General features: G+C 36.6%; 1 protein-coding gene across 2 annotated transcripts in view; it reads left to right on the top strand.

Moving 5' to 3' along the window:
* The first annotated feature begins 1,378 nt into the window (after positions 1-1,378).
* Positions 1,379-13,915, top strand: part of CFAP299 (cilia and flagella associated protein 299) — a 500,183-nt gene continuing 487,646 nt past the window's right edge. The window contains exons 1-2 of one of the 2 annotated variants that reach the window (XM_016156181.2): positions 1,379-1,532; positions 10,411-10,541. In XM_016156181.2, coding sequence (XP_016011667.1) covers positions 1,422-1,532; positions 10,411-10,541 — 242 coding nt within the window. In that variant the 5' untranslated portion in view covers positions 1,379-1,421. The remainder of the gene's footprint in view (positions 1,533-10,410; positions 10,542-13,915) is intronic. The other variant, XM_016156182.2, reaches the window with a different exon arrangement.

Here is a 13,915-nt window from a genome sequence, read left to right as displayed (position 1 = left end):
AGATAATAGAGAATACTGAGACCTATGTCCCTTATCAGTTAAAAGGTCTTAAGTAAAATGGATTTCTTCTCATTCTTGGGCTATTTGAATTTTCATATATTTTTAGATATTAGATAATGTCAAATTGTTGGTTGCTGTTAATTTTAGCACAAGTACTAAGAATGTAATCCATTGTTGATACTTAAGACAGTGCCTGGCATACAGGGAGAATGCAATAAATGTTGATGTTCTTATTGTTATTATTGTTGTTGTGTTATGAGCATCCAGGATTTCTCTCTTTTTTCTGTCCTCCTAAATTTGATGATCGAATTGCATTTTTAAAATACTCCAAAACGCTTTTTAAACATTTTAGAATTCATTACTTAAAAAAGAAGTCAGTGATAACCTAGCGGTTATTGTGTCTGTATCACTTAAAATTTGTACATTTGTGAAATCCTAATTTTTGAGATGACCTTTTTAAATTGAGAAAGCTAACTAAAAGTGAAGTATCTTACCAGTTTTCATTAAAAAAAAAAAACTTTTAGATCATCTGTGAAAATCTTTAAAATAAACTCAAAGGATTTAGAGAGCAACTACCACAGGCTCCACGTTGAACTGTGTGTTAATCCCCAAGGACGGTTTGAAGAATGTTAAAAGTCCAAAAGTGGATTCTAAAAAGTTTGCCAGCTGCCATATTAGATGACTTTAATCTATGTTTTAAAAATTCAAAATGTTTTACTAAAGGAGAAGTATTTAGTGTAAACCATTACTTTATAAATTTTTCACAGATATTTTACCTTTTTAAAAAAGCAGCTTCCACAAGCTAAGGTCTTTCATGTGCTTACTGAAAGTTTAAAAAAAAAAAATTAAAAAACAAGCACTTGGGGCCAAAGAAGTCTTCAAAGATATTTTTGAGTTTCTTTCCTTTGAGAAATTCATAAATTCTTCCTCATATGCAAACATTGACTATAATTTGCCTTTTAGTTATAATTTTTCAAAGAATTGGTTTTGGTCACACTTCTGTTTTGAGATACTCTCCTTACCAAAATGGATTTTGTTACCAGAGAACTAACCTCGATATTTTTGTCCTGCCTAACATTGTTTTAGAATGAGATTAGAAGCGTTGATTTATGATATTTTGTCTACATATCCTGGCAGTCTCATAATTTTAAATTTTGTATTGCAATTTGCATCTCTCCCGTGGTTCCACAGTTCACCCAAGTCTGAGTCAACTGACAGGTGTCAGACCAGAACCTGGAGTGGGTTATTGCAGACGGTGTTCCCAGGATTTAGGCCCGAAAGGGTAACAGCACGTGGGGGCGGGATTAAAGTCCAAGCTCCGCAGCGGTTCGCAACTGATTGGAAGGAACGAAGTGGGTGGGGCCTTCTGACCCTGCCCTCCTGCCTCCGTCGCTAGGGACGCTTCGGCCGAAGCAACGGCAATGGATCAGGAAGAGGGGCAGACGGCCGTAGACAACATAGTCACTCAGTTCAACACCTATGAAGATTTCCTCGATTCGCAGATCACCACCGTGGACTTGTACTACCTGGAGGTAAGGGCGGCGGCGCCGCAAAGCGGCCACCGCCTTCCCGTCCTTCGGTCTCTGTCAGGCTCCGCGTCGTGAGGCGTTTGCCCCCTGGCGGTGGACCTCGAGCCCTGCTTGCCCGGCGGCGGCGGCGGCGGCGGCGGCGGCCGCTGCAGCGGCGGCAGCGGCGGCGGCGAATCGCCGCGTCCTTCCTGACTTGCGCTGCCTTAGTAGGTGCACAGTTTAGGCCCCAGAATCACTCCGTGCAGAAACCCGCGCATGCACACGCTCGGGAGCCTCGCGTATCCGTAGCTCGGCCTCACCTGCCACCTCTCGGCCAGCTTCCCTGGCAAAATCATTCTCCTTTAACTGGTGTCTGGCTGAATTTTGGGGGTCTGCCGAGACACTTCTGAAATTCAGGTCTGACACCATGTTTCTCTTTCCTTTGCCAATTTGTGTTAAAGAACATAAGACTGTGTCCTTCAAAGTCAGGTGACAGCGCTAAACCTGGTGTATCTGGTGTTGTATTGAGTATTTGGGTCCATTAACTTCCACTCCATGCTAGCTGAATCAGAAAGCCCTTTAATAACAGGTATGCGTTACAGGTCATTGTGCCTGCATATTCCTGACTTATGTTTATTGAGTTGATACCAACTAGTGTTGATAGAAAAAAGCCTGCTATACAGCAAAATCAGACATGATGCGATTGGTCGTCGTCCGCCCAACCATGCCCCTCCCCACTTCTTAAAGGTGTGTGTGTGTGTGTGTGAGAGAGAGAGAGAGAGAGAGAGAGAGAGAGAGAGAGAGAGAGAGAGAGAGAGAGAGAGAGAGAGAGAGAGGAGAGAGAGGAGAGAGAGTGAGAGGAGAGAGAGTGTGAGAGAGAAAGAGAGAGAGAAAGAGAGAGAGAGATAGGGAGATTGACTGAGGCGGATTGGGGGTGGTGGGGGGATGAAGTGCTTGTCTTCTTGAGGAGAGGCCGGATGGGCGAGAATATAGTAAGCTACCTGTCCTGAGAAGCAAGAGGTGATCGGTGGTTCCCTATAGCCCTGGTATATTTCCAGACCAGGCCAACTAAATAGGCACTGACCTGGAGGTTATGCTGTGCGGAGCCAAGCACAGAATCCAAAATTGCCCCCTCCCTATTTAGGCCTGAGAGGATAGGTGCCACTTTGCCGTCCAATGCACACCCAAATCTCAGAAGGATTTGTGTCCTGCAGCCAACTGCCCAAACTCCTTATATTCAGCAAAGTAATTATCCATTTTGGAGCATTGAAATATTTGGACTCCAAAGACTATAATAAGCGAAGCTTTATTTAAATGTGGATTTCAAGGTTAGGACAGTGCTTATTCTCCAAAACATATCCGTATGCTAGATTGGAACATAGTTTTAAGGAAATAGAAACATCTAATTCTAGTCCCATTTTACACAAACCAGTCATGTGATTTTGAACGCGTAATTTGATCCTTCTCGGATTATCTGTTAAAAAATAAATCCAGGTAATACTTCCAACAGAGCTTCTAGCTTCAAAAACAAACTTTTCAATATTGCATACAAATGACATGTATAAAGTCATGAACGTGAGTTTTATGCTTTGCATGTAAGTCACTGAAATGAAGGGAAAGAAGAAATGATGCTTTGAACAATGTTTGCATCCACATTTTTGACTGTTTAAAAATAACAAAATATAGATAACATCCCAATAGAATAATATCATTTTCATAGCATATGCGGAAAATTGCCAAGCTTACGACTAGTATCATTAAGAAGAGTTTCAATTTGTTTTTAAGGCAGAATTTTCCATGTGAGTAGGTAACTAAAACATTAATGTTGATAAGGAGTGAGAAATTAATAACTCTGTGTTTAATCAATCAGAACTTTAAAGGCCTCTAAGGTGGAAAATGGTGACTATATTTGGGGGAATGATAAATAAATGTATGTTTAAATTTGTCATTGGTTAAACTTATTCTTGTACTTTAATAAAAATAAGATGAAAATTTATGATGATTTTAAGGCAAGTGTATATATTTTGGGGTTGAGTAATGGTTAAGTGCCATTAACTCTGGGGACCTAATTCTCAAATACTTCCTGTGAATACAAGTTAATCGCCCACATAGGTTGCGCAGAGACAAATGGACTCCTCACATTTATTTCAGTAGTATGGCTACTATGGCAAGCATGTGCATGAATCACCTCACAGAGCATGATCCATAATTCATGGCACATGCTTGTGATAGTAGCCATACTACTGAAATAAATGCGAGGAGTCCATTTGTCTCTGTGCAACCTATGTGGGCGATTAACTTGTATCCACAGGAAGTAATTTTAAGTGGTAAATGAGAGATAGTATATGACAGAAGCACCTGAAGTCACGGGATTTGGGTTCCAATTCTGTATTACTGTCTTTTTAACCAATTTGAAACTCCATTAATTCATCTGCAAAATGAAGGGTTTGGACTAGGTTTTTTATGTCTGTAAATTTTACGAGTCATCTATATACATGCATCAGTCCATCCATGCATCTGTGTAGTCATCTAACTAATAAACCTTCAAGAGCCTACTATAGTAGATATTACCTTAATTGCTAGGAATTTAAGTAAAAATCAGTTCTAGAATTGACCTTAGTCACCTAACTTTAGTATAGTGCTTACAGTCCAGTCTGTTATTTATTCAGCAAACATTTTAGAGATATTTACTATCTTTTAGGTACTCTTTTATTTTGTAGTATGTTCTTCTTCTGCCAAAAGTTTTCAATTAATTTCTATAAAAATTAGTACCAATGATTGACATACAAAATGGTCATATTATTTTTGCTGGATTAATTCTCTACCCTTCTCCACCTTGATCTGTGCCCCTGGAAGCTGTCCTCTGGGGTCATTAACTACGGCTTTTGCTTTTGGTTTTGAGTTAGTTTCAGCCAATAGGAGATCAGAGGGCTGGAAGAGAGTAATTAGAGGATTTATTCCCTGTCATCTTCCTGCTGGTTGTGGTTTGGTTGTGGCTGCATTCTTCGGATTTGGCCAACTTCTCATTCCATCAGCTGCAGCACTTCCCAGGTGCTGGCAGCACTCCCTGTTCTAGAAACTGTTTCCTCTCCTATCTCCTTTTAGGTCTAATGGTGTTAATGACATTCCACTGTTGCTACCCCAGGATGCTTCACCAACCGCTGTTGGTTTCCATTAATCCTGCCCCTATCTTTGTAAATTGTGCTTTTATTCTTTTAATCATATCTTTGGAGTTTGCCTGCCATAATCCTGACCTCTGTGTTATCATTTAACATCTCAGACCACTATAAATATCCAAGTAGTCTATGGATATAATAACCACAATGCTTTTTATATGATACTTGATTAGGAAAGAAGGGAAGTAGAGGAAGATGAAGACTAACACCAGTTAGCTTTGATGAGCAGGAGAGGGGTATGGTGGTTAAGGAAGATAAAAGAGGCCCCTTCATTCTACATCTACTTTGCTTTGCTCATTTTACTAAATACATATAAACCATCAAAAGAAATTTATAACAGTATCAACAATTAGGTTTATCTTTACTAACTCAAATAATATTTGTTTCAGGAGTGAGTACCATCTAATTAAACCAACCCCCTAAATCAATATAGAAATACTAAAAAAATTTGGGAAAAATTTTCCCAGATTCTTCCTTGGTAATTCTTTCATGTTAAGTAAATACAGTCCCTGCTTGTGACCACTGGAGAAACAAAAGTCTACTGAATTGCTTTTCTAAGATAAGAAATCAAGGAGTATTTTTAGAGTTATTTAAAAATTTCCCTGATAAATGGATTCCAATCATGGCTAAATTATTTACAGAGATTAGCAATGCAAAAGTTTTATTTAGAGGTTATTTTGCCATTATTTAGAAGGTAGAAATGAATAAATCAGAAAAAGTAAATCTTTTGGAAATAATCTTAAAATTATTTGGCAGACATTGATTATATGAGAGTCTAGGAGAGATCCAGTCACATAATTTACCACGATTATACAAGAAGCTGACTAACCAACTGTTGTAGCTTTTCCATTATTTATTGCATTAAGATTCAGAGTAAATACTGTTCCCTATGAAAATCTTAATTCCTGTATTTCAGAATCAGCTATACTGTTTTGTTTATTCAATAGAAAAATAATTTGGTATAGATTAGCTGCTCTCTGTGTAAGCGGGGGCAGGGTGGGGTCCTACATTTTTCCTTCTATAGGTTCACAGAAGTATGTTTTTCTAAGTAAAAAAATATCTAGTTTCCTCATGGACATGAATTCTGATCATCAGGGAGTGAAACTAAACCAAGATAAATGTATCCACAATACTTCTGAAACTTTATCACAATGATAAAAATAAAATGCTATCAGCCTAATATCCTCAGTGTCTCAAACAATCCCCTAAAATCTATATTCTGTGTATTTAAAGTATGTTTCATTCCATTTTTATTTATGTTGACTTCAAAAGCTTTTGCAGAGTAGAGGCAGGGTGAATTCCTGAGGAGAGTACTTAGAATGAGACAAGATGGGGCTGAAGACAAAATCTGGGAGAACGACCATTATGTAGGGCCTGGGCATGGAGGTGGCACTCACAAAGGAGCATGAGAAGCGGGGTCAGAAAGGTAAGAGGGAGTAAGGAGAATGGGATCATCCAGAAGCCAAGAGCAGCTGGATAGCAGAGCTGAAAACCTATGATCAACATTTACACAAAACTAGTCGAGTTATTTCTGTGAACTCCAACAGAAAATCAGATGGGGAGAAACTATCCATAACCACAGCACCCAGAAGAAATCAGCATCCATGTGACAGAAAAGCAGAAAAAACAATGGGGTAACTAAAAGACCTCAAAACATGAAACTGCAAAATAGTCAACAGATATTCACTGGAAGCAAAGCAGTCCAGCTGAAACTGGGAGAGGTTTTACAACCAATGGTTCAGACACCTCATGAATGAGGGTTTGGTTCACACCATTAGATATGCTGCCAAGACCAGCAGAGGTATTAGTTGAGAGTGAGGGGAATCTAGAAGTAGGAGATGATGAGTATTTGTTGTGGTCATAAGCAAAGCTGCAGCAGCAAGGGTTGAAGTTTACCCCTATATCCTTCTTGCATACATATGTCTAGTCTTTAAAAAATTATGTATATATTTATTACATATAAATATTTTCATTATATGTAAATATCTGTTGTTTGTTGGTATTTTCTACATAAAAAGTAGTATCTATATCTTTCTGTAACTTTTAAAAAATCTAAAATTAAATTGGACATTTTAATGTCTCTCTGCATAGATCTTTGTATTCTTTGTAAGTTGCTGCATTGAATCCATTGTTTACTTAGGTCGGTCCTTTTCCTTATAGAGCATCACAAACAACAGTGAAATGCACATCTTTTGTACATTCTTGTGGGTAGTCGTAGTCATAAATATATCAAAAAATGAATTGACAGGTTGTAATAGACATTTACTCTCTAGAATAGCCATTTACTCTCCCACCAGCGGTGTGTGTAAGTGACATCTTTCCCCTCAGACCATCACTAGCACTTGATGTCAACCTTTTTTTTTTTTTTTGTCAATGTCATAGGCAAAAAAACTCATTGTTCTAATTTTAATTTCCCTGACAATTAGTGTGGCCGGTTATCTTTTTAAATGTATCGTGGCCATTTGTATTTCTTTTGAGAATTGTCTGTTGATATCTCTTACTTCCTCCCCTCCCCCCTGCCCCCACCCCAATTTGTTTTTCAAACCTTTCTCTCTATAGATTTCTGACTCTTGGCCGATGACCTCATTTCTTCAAGGCAACAGGAAGAGTTAATCAGGCCAGAACCCTCTTCAGTTTTCTGTGATGAAGCTTATGAAGTTACCTTAACTTCTGCCCACTCACTCTTCCTTCCCTACTGTGTTCCTAGTGCCTGACATGTATTGTGCCTCCATTTACTGAATATGTTATCATTTTGAACACTCATTGTCATGTCCCACCTTCCTAAGTAGAGGCAGAAAATCACCTTCTCGGTTTCCCTTACTGCTGGTGTATCTTCGTGGGACTTAGGTACTCCCAATGAAAGTTTGCCAAGGCCCAAAACTGGAGCAACGTGAAGGCACGTTCCATTGCATGTCCTTGGGGCCAGGTGTTTCTCTTAGCCATTAAGAAGTCTCTAAAATCATCCCAGTAGAATAGGGAATCTAACAGCATAGGGAATATAGTCAATAGTATTGTAATGGCTGTATGTGGAGTCAGATGGATGATAGAGTAATCAGGGGGATCACTTTAAAAACTATATAAGTGTCCAGCCAATGTACTGTGTATCTGAAACTAATAATAATAAGAAAAGCTGTCTATTTAGAATTAAGTCTTCCACAGACTTTTGCTGCCCACTTGGGTGGGGCCTTCCTTTGCCATATGTTGTCTTACAGTTTGAGTGTAGAAATGAAGACTTCTCTCCAGGGACGAGCTGTCTCTGGGTTCTTTTTTGGGTGATGCCTCCTTATGGCTAAAACCCCCAACTGCTAGCATCCAAAAATTAATGACTCATGATTACATAAGTGAAAAAAAAAAAAAGCATTAACCTTAAAAGATTACTACCTTATTTATATTCTTTGTCATGGCTAATCACTTGTTTGTATTAAGATGAACTGTTATACTCAAAACCATTGAAGTTTAATTTAAAAAATGATAATATGTTTTTCTTTAAAAAATGTAAGTGTAATCCCAGAAGGATCAGAGGGAAATAGGGAATAAAATATATTTGAAAAATGATGACTGAATAGTTTCCAAATTTTGTGAAAACTAAATTCATAGGGCCAAGGATTACAAAGCATTACAAGCAGAAAAAAAACACAGAGAAATCACTCTAAGGAATATCTTAAAATTGCTGAAAACCAGGATAAGTAGAAAATCTTAATGGAATCTAAAGTAAAAGGACACATTATGTAGAATAAAACAAAGACAGGAAAGACTAAACACTTCTCATCAGAAATAATATGGGACATGACATCTTTAAAGTGCTGAGAGGTAAAAAGTCAATCTGGAACACTAATTTAGCAAAAGTATCTTTTAAAAATTAAGGTGAAATAAATTATTTTTTCAGCCAAACAAAAGCCAAGATAATCTGTTGTTAGCAGACCTACACTACAAGAAATGTTGAAGGTTTTTTAGGTAGAAGGAAAATCATGTTATCAGAGATTTGGACCTGTACAAAGGAATGAAAAGCACTGGAAATGCTAAGTATGTGAATAAATGAAAATATTTTGTTTCTCAATTTCTTTAGAGATAATTTTCTTTAAAAATAATCGACCATATAAAGTTGAGAAATGATTCCATTGAGCATGATAATGATAAGTGAAGCAACCAACTTCAATCTTCAACTTGTTTTCTAAGTAGACCCTGTCATTTGTTGCCATACATTAGTGTAGATGAGTGCATAGCTATCCAAATAATTTTATGTGGCCCAGGTAAGGCACACGGGAATGCATAATTCACTCCATATAGCAACTTTTTAATGGCTTTTATCGTGTAAAATACTCTTTTGACCTCAAGCAATTTATATTCTACTAGAACTCCGCAGTTTCACAGAGCTAAGCTGAGAGTTCTTCCCATAAGCTCACTTAGTAATATATTTAAGAAAACTTACATTCATTACACTCAGATCATCTCACTTTTTGTAAAGCAAAACCATCTCCATTGCTTTTCCTAATAAATGTTAATTCCACTAGGTGGAGGCATTTGCTCAGTTTTGTGGTTCACACTACAGAAGCCAGGGATAGCAAGGATAGTAAAGCAGGTGGAGGAGAGGAACTAGTCAAAAACTAATGTAAATAGCCTGCCCCAGGCCTGGAGCATTGCATTGTATTTCCTCAGCAAATGTATCCACCTTTGCTACACAGAGTGCAGCATTTGCTTTTAATGTTTAGCAAATAAAAGTAGCAAGTTTTCTATGTTGATAGTGTATAAAATTTTTGGTTTTCTTCCAAGAGTTTGAACTTTAAAATAGCTGCTATGGGTCGAATAGGTTATTAACCATACATCTTAAGTTTTCTCATTTAATCCTGTCTGACAGGTCTTGCATTCAACTGTGATGCATTAAGTAAGGTTCTATAACAACAAAATATATACTGTTTTCACTATATTTCAGATATTTGATATTTAAGATGATAATATAAGGACCATTATTACTATATATACATTTTTATGTAATAGTCTTTATATTAGTAAGTTCAGATAAATTGACATCTTTAAATTATGGGGAAACTTTTTTTTTTGAATATGCTATGCAAGTGACCAAAATGTGTGAGAAATATAAAAGGTCCAGTGGGGTGTATTGAAATTTTTTTTTCAGTAAAGCTTTTTGTGGTCATCTTGAGTTTCTACTTTTCTGTTTTTATTGGGACCAACACTATATGGAAACAATATCTTTCTACTTAAATAGGAAATTCATCTGCTTTTTATTTTGTAGTTCAAATTATAATGCTCTGTGTCATCAGTTAATTTACTTCAAGGAGGTAAGTCTCTGAAATGTTGACTTATTTTAAAAGCAGCCCAATTCTTTTTTTGGACGATTGGTTTTTAAGTCTTTTTTGTGTTAGTATTATTGTTTCTAGTGTTATTGTTTCAAAGATACTCTATTAATTGGCTACAGCTGTTTTCATAAATTGATTAAAAACACAACAGACTTTTGTCCTCCAATTCCTTAGAGAAAATTTAGCGATTGATGCTATTATTGTTTTTAAATCTAACATCTATGGGAAAAGAATGACAATTCAGATGTTTATAAAAGTACAATATTGTTGAGAAAGTATTCTAATTTTTCATATCCAATAGATCTCATCTAATTTTTAAGTAAAAAGTTTGATTTTCTATTAAAAAAATTATTCAATATATGCTAGATAAAATAATATGTCCACAAACCTAACAACTGATTTTTTGTTTAGGACGAAGCCCTGGCCCGCCAGTTGGTGGAGCTAGGCTACCGAGGGACTGGTGAGGTGGTAAAAAGGGAAGATTTTGAAGCAAGAAAGGCAGCTATAGAGATTGCAAGGCTGGCTGAAAGAACTCAGAAAAAGTAAGTGTCCATGTTCCAAATCTAGATTTTATAGTATACTGTAGAGTCTCTGGAAAAATCCCTTTTTTTTTTTTTTTTTCATTGTTCTAATTTAGAAACTGGTTGAACAGGTAGAACTTGGAACCTCCTAAGTGTGTATTCGGCAGATCAGGAACTGGAGGAACCGGAGAATGCTTGCAAGAAAGCCATGTGCAACTGTGAGCTACTAATTTAAGAAATAGGAGTACCAAAATATGGTCATCATACCAATGAAGTCCTGTGAAAGTTTAACTCAATATTATTGGCTTTATGTATTTACGCATAAAAACATGAGTAACTTCTACCTTAGAATTCTTTGTATCTTGAGGCCTGTAAACCCTTGGCATTGTTTATGTTCTCATATTTTTGTAAACATTGTTCATTCAACTCTTAATGATTGCTGGCTTTTGCTAATGTTACTACTATATGGTTATATAAAATATATTAAACATGTTATGAAAGAGATGTATACCTAACGTGAACTGTATCAAACTGAAAAGACAGTTAGAAAAGTACTTGACAAAATAATTATCTATTTACTTTTCAAAATGAATGCTAAAGTTGTAAATGTTGCAGAGGATAATTACTTAGAAATTGGTATATTATTCTTAGATAACATTTAAAAAGTACCCAGGAGTTATGAATAGAAAACTTCCTTATATTTGTTATAAAAAATAATGTTTAGTAGTGGAATGTGAATTGGTTCTGGGAATATGCAAAATTAATTGATTGTTCTAGGGTGGTTGTGTTTAAGAACCATAGGATATTGGAATTTAAAATATTGACATTTGGTAATATATTAGTTTTCTATTGCTGCCATAACACATTACCAGAAACTCAGTGGCTTAAAATAACAAGAATATATTGACTCATAGTTCTGTAAGTCAGAGTCAGAGTAAAGTGGCTCAGATGGGTTCTCTGCTCAGTATATCACAAGGTTGAATTCCTGCTGTTGGCTGGATTGAATTTTTGCCTGGAGACTCTGAAGATGAATCTGCTTTTACACTCATTTAGGTTGCTGGCCATGTTTAATTTCTTGTGATTATAGGACTGAGGCCCTATGTCTTTGTCAGCTGTCGTGGTCTTTACTCCCCCAGGTCCCCCAAATTCCTTTTCATGCTTTCCGTGGAGTACCCTTGAGCAAGAATGGGTCATGATCCTCTCACCCTTCAAATCTGTCTGACTTCCCTCTTCTGCACATCTTTCCCAACTCCAACCAGAGAAAGATCTCTTCTTTTAAGGGTTTATGTAATCACACTGGGTCTATCTAGAAGATCCAAGGATAATCTCCATATTTTAAGAGCTGTAACCGTCATTATATCTGTAAAATACCTTTTGTCATGTAAAACAACATATTTACAGGTTTGAGGCAGGGGCATCCTTGGAGGGGGGCATTCTGCTTGCCACAGGTAATTTATATAAAGCTTCAGTAATTTATTCAACACAGTTATATTTGGTTTTTATTCTTAAAAAATTGAAATAATTCAAAGTACATGTGTTCAATGTGAAATGTCTTATATAAAACATCAAGAGAGTCTTCTCTTCCTGTAGGTATCAATAAATGCTTATCAGTCATGGGCAGAAGTACATATTTGTGAGATTTTTATAAGGAATTAATGTATATTTATATTTTATTAGAAATGTATTCTATTTCATATTAAGAGGAGTTTGTCATGTTTAATGTTTAAAGTTAAATTCCATCTGTGTTTATATCCATGTCATGTTTGAGGATCAAAGTGGGTATTTATTCTATGCAATAATTTCTTGAACTGGCCAGAACTGGAAGCCATTAGTCTACTTAAGTGCCAGTCATGGGAGACTAATCCCCACCCAGAACTGCTAGCATTGGAAGACCCTTTCATCTACAGATCTTCTCAGCCTTCTTTTGTAATGGGTGGGCCCCATATGTTTCCTTTTGCCCCATGTGGGAGTCACTTTGCTCCCTTCCCTGCCAGGCCCATTGTACTGTTATTGGCTGCAGGGCCAGCAGAATGTCCTAGAGTCAAACATGTCCCGTGCTGTGTTTACTGGATGATCACTTTGAAAACAATGCACAAAAATCTGACTGCTTGTCAGCTGGTACCAACTTGGAAACACTTGATTCTACTATCAGATTATCTTATATTAACTTCTCTAATGTGCAGGTGAGTAGCCCCAAGTAAATCACAATCCTGTGCTCTAGCAATCAATCACAGAGCTCATTTCAAGAAGTTCTAGCATCTAGGAGGATGTCACTTATTTATAATAGTTTTAGAGGGTAATGAGTCTGGAGAGATGAAAGTAAAAGATACTGGGAGGGGGTATTTGGAGTATTTTGCCAGAAGAAGGGATAAGTTGAAAAAATTCTTTTGGGCTTTTATTCAGTCATTCACCTCACAAATACCCATGGATAAGCATACTGCATTACGTGCAATGCTAGGTGCTGGGGTATGATAGAATATGTGACTTAGTCCCTGCTTTCAAGAAATTTGAGGGTTAGATAAATGAAAGACAATGACATTGCCGATGGGAATAAACAATGGAAAATAGTTTGGCAGTTCTTCAAAAAAGTTAAACATAGAGTTACTATGTTTTCCATGAATTCCACTCCTAGGTATATATTTCAACTGTAAGGGAATTGAAAACATAGATCCATTTAAAAATGTATATTTTTAATATACAATATATATAAAATATAACTATTATTCATAATAGACATAAAATGAAATAATCCAAATGTCCATTGACTGATTGATGGATAAAAATATGTAAAATATATGTGTGTATATATGTATGTATATGTGTGTGAATGTGTGTGTGTGTGTATGTAATGGAATATTATTCAGCCATAAAAAGGAGTGAAGTACTGTCGTGCGCTACAGCATGGATAAACCTTGAAAACAGTAGACTAAGCAAAAGAAGCCAGGCAAAAAAAACTACATGTAGTTCCATTTATATAAAATGTTCCTACAGACAAAAAGTAGATTTGTCGTTGCCACAGGTTGGAAGGAAAGGTGAATGGAAAATGACTGCTGATGAGTGTGGGGTGATGAGATGTTCTGGAATTAGACATTGATGATTGCACAACTTTGCACATATACTAGGAACCATTGATTTGTACACCTTAAAATCTCGAATTTTATGGTATGTGAATCATATCTCAATAAAAAAGGCAATTACAACAGAAGGTGATATATGCTGTCATAGGTGGTGTGGTGACACTTTGAAGTAAAGCTATGTCACAATTTGGGGGGATAGGAAGCACAGGGAAAGATCCTGATGTAAACCTCATCTCTCATCTCTCCTCCACTGAGATTCATGCTAGCTGAGTGTAGTAGTCACAAGGCAGAGGCTATAAAGGTTGGAAAAAGGGATGA

The sequence above is a fragment of the Rousettus aegyptiacus genome, unplaced genomic scaffold, assembly GCF_014176215.1.
Source record: "Rousettus aegyptiacus isolate mRouAeg1 unplaced genomic scaffold, mRouAeg1.p scaffold_m13_p_10, whole genome shotgun sequence".
NCBI lineage: Eukaryota > Metazoa > Chordata > Mammalia > Chiroptera > Pteropodidae > Rousettus > Rousettus aegyptiacus.
The sequence above is the reverse complement of the archived record's forward strand: the minus strand, read 5'-3'. Positions and strand labels throughout refer to the sequence as shown.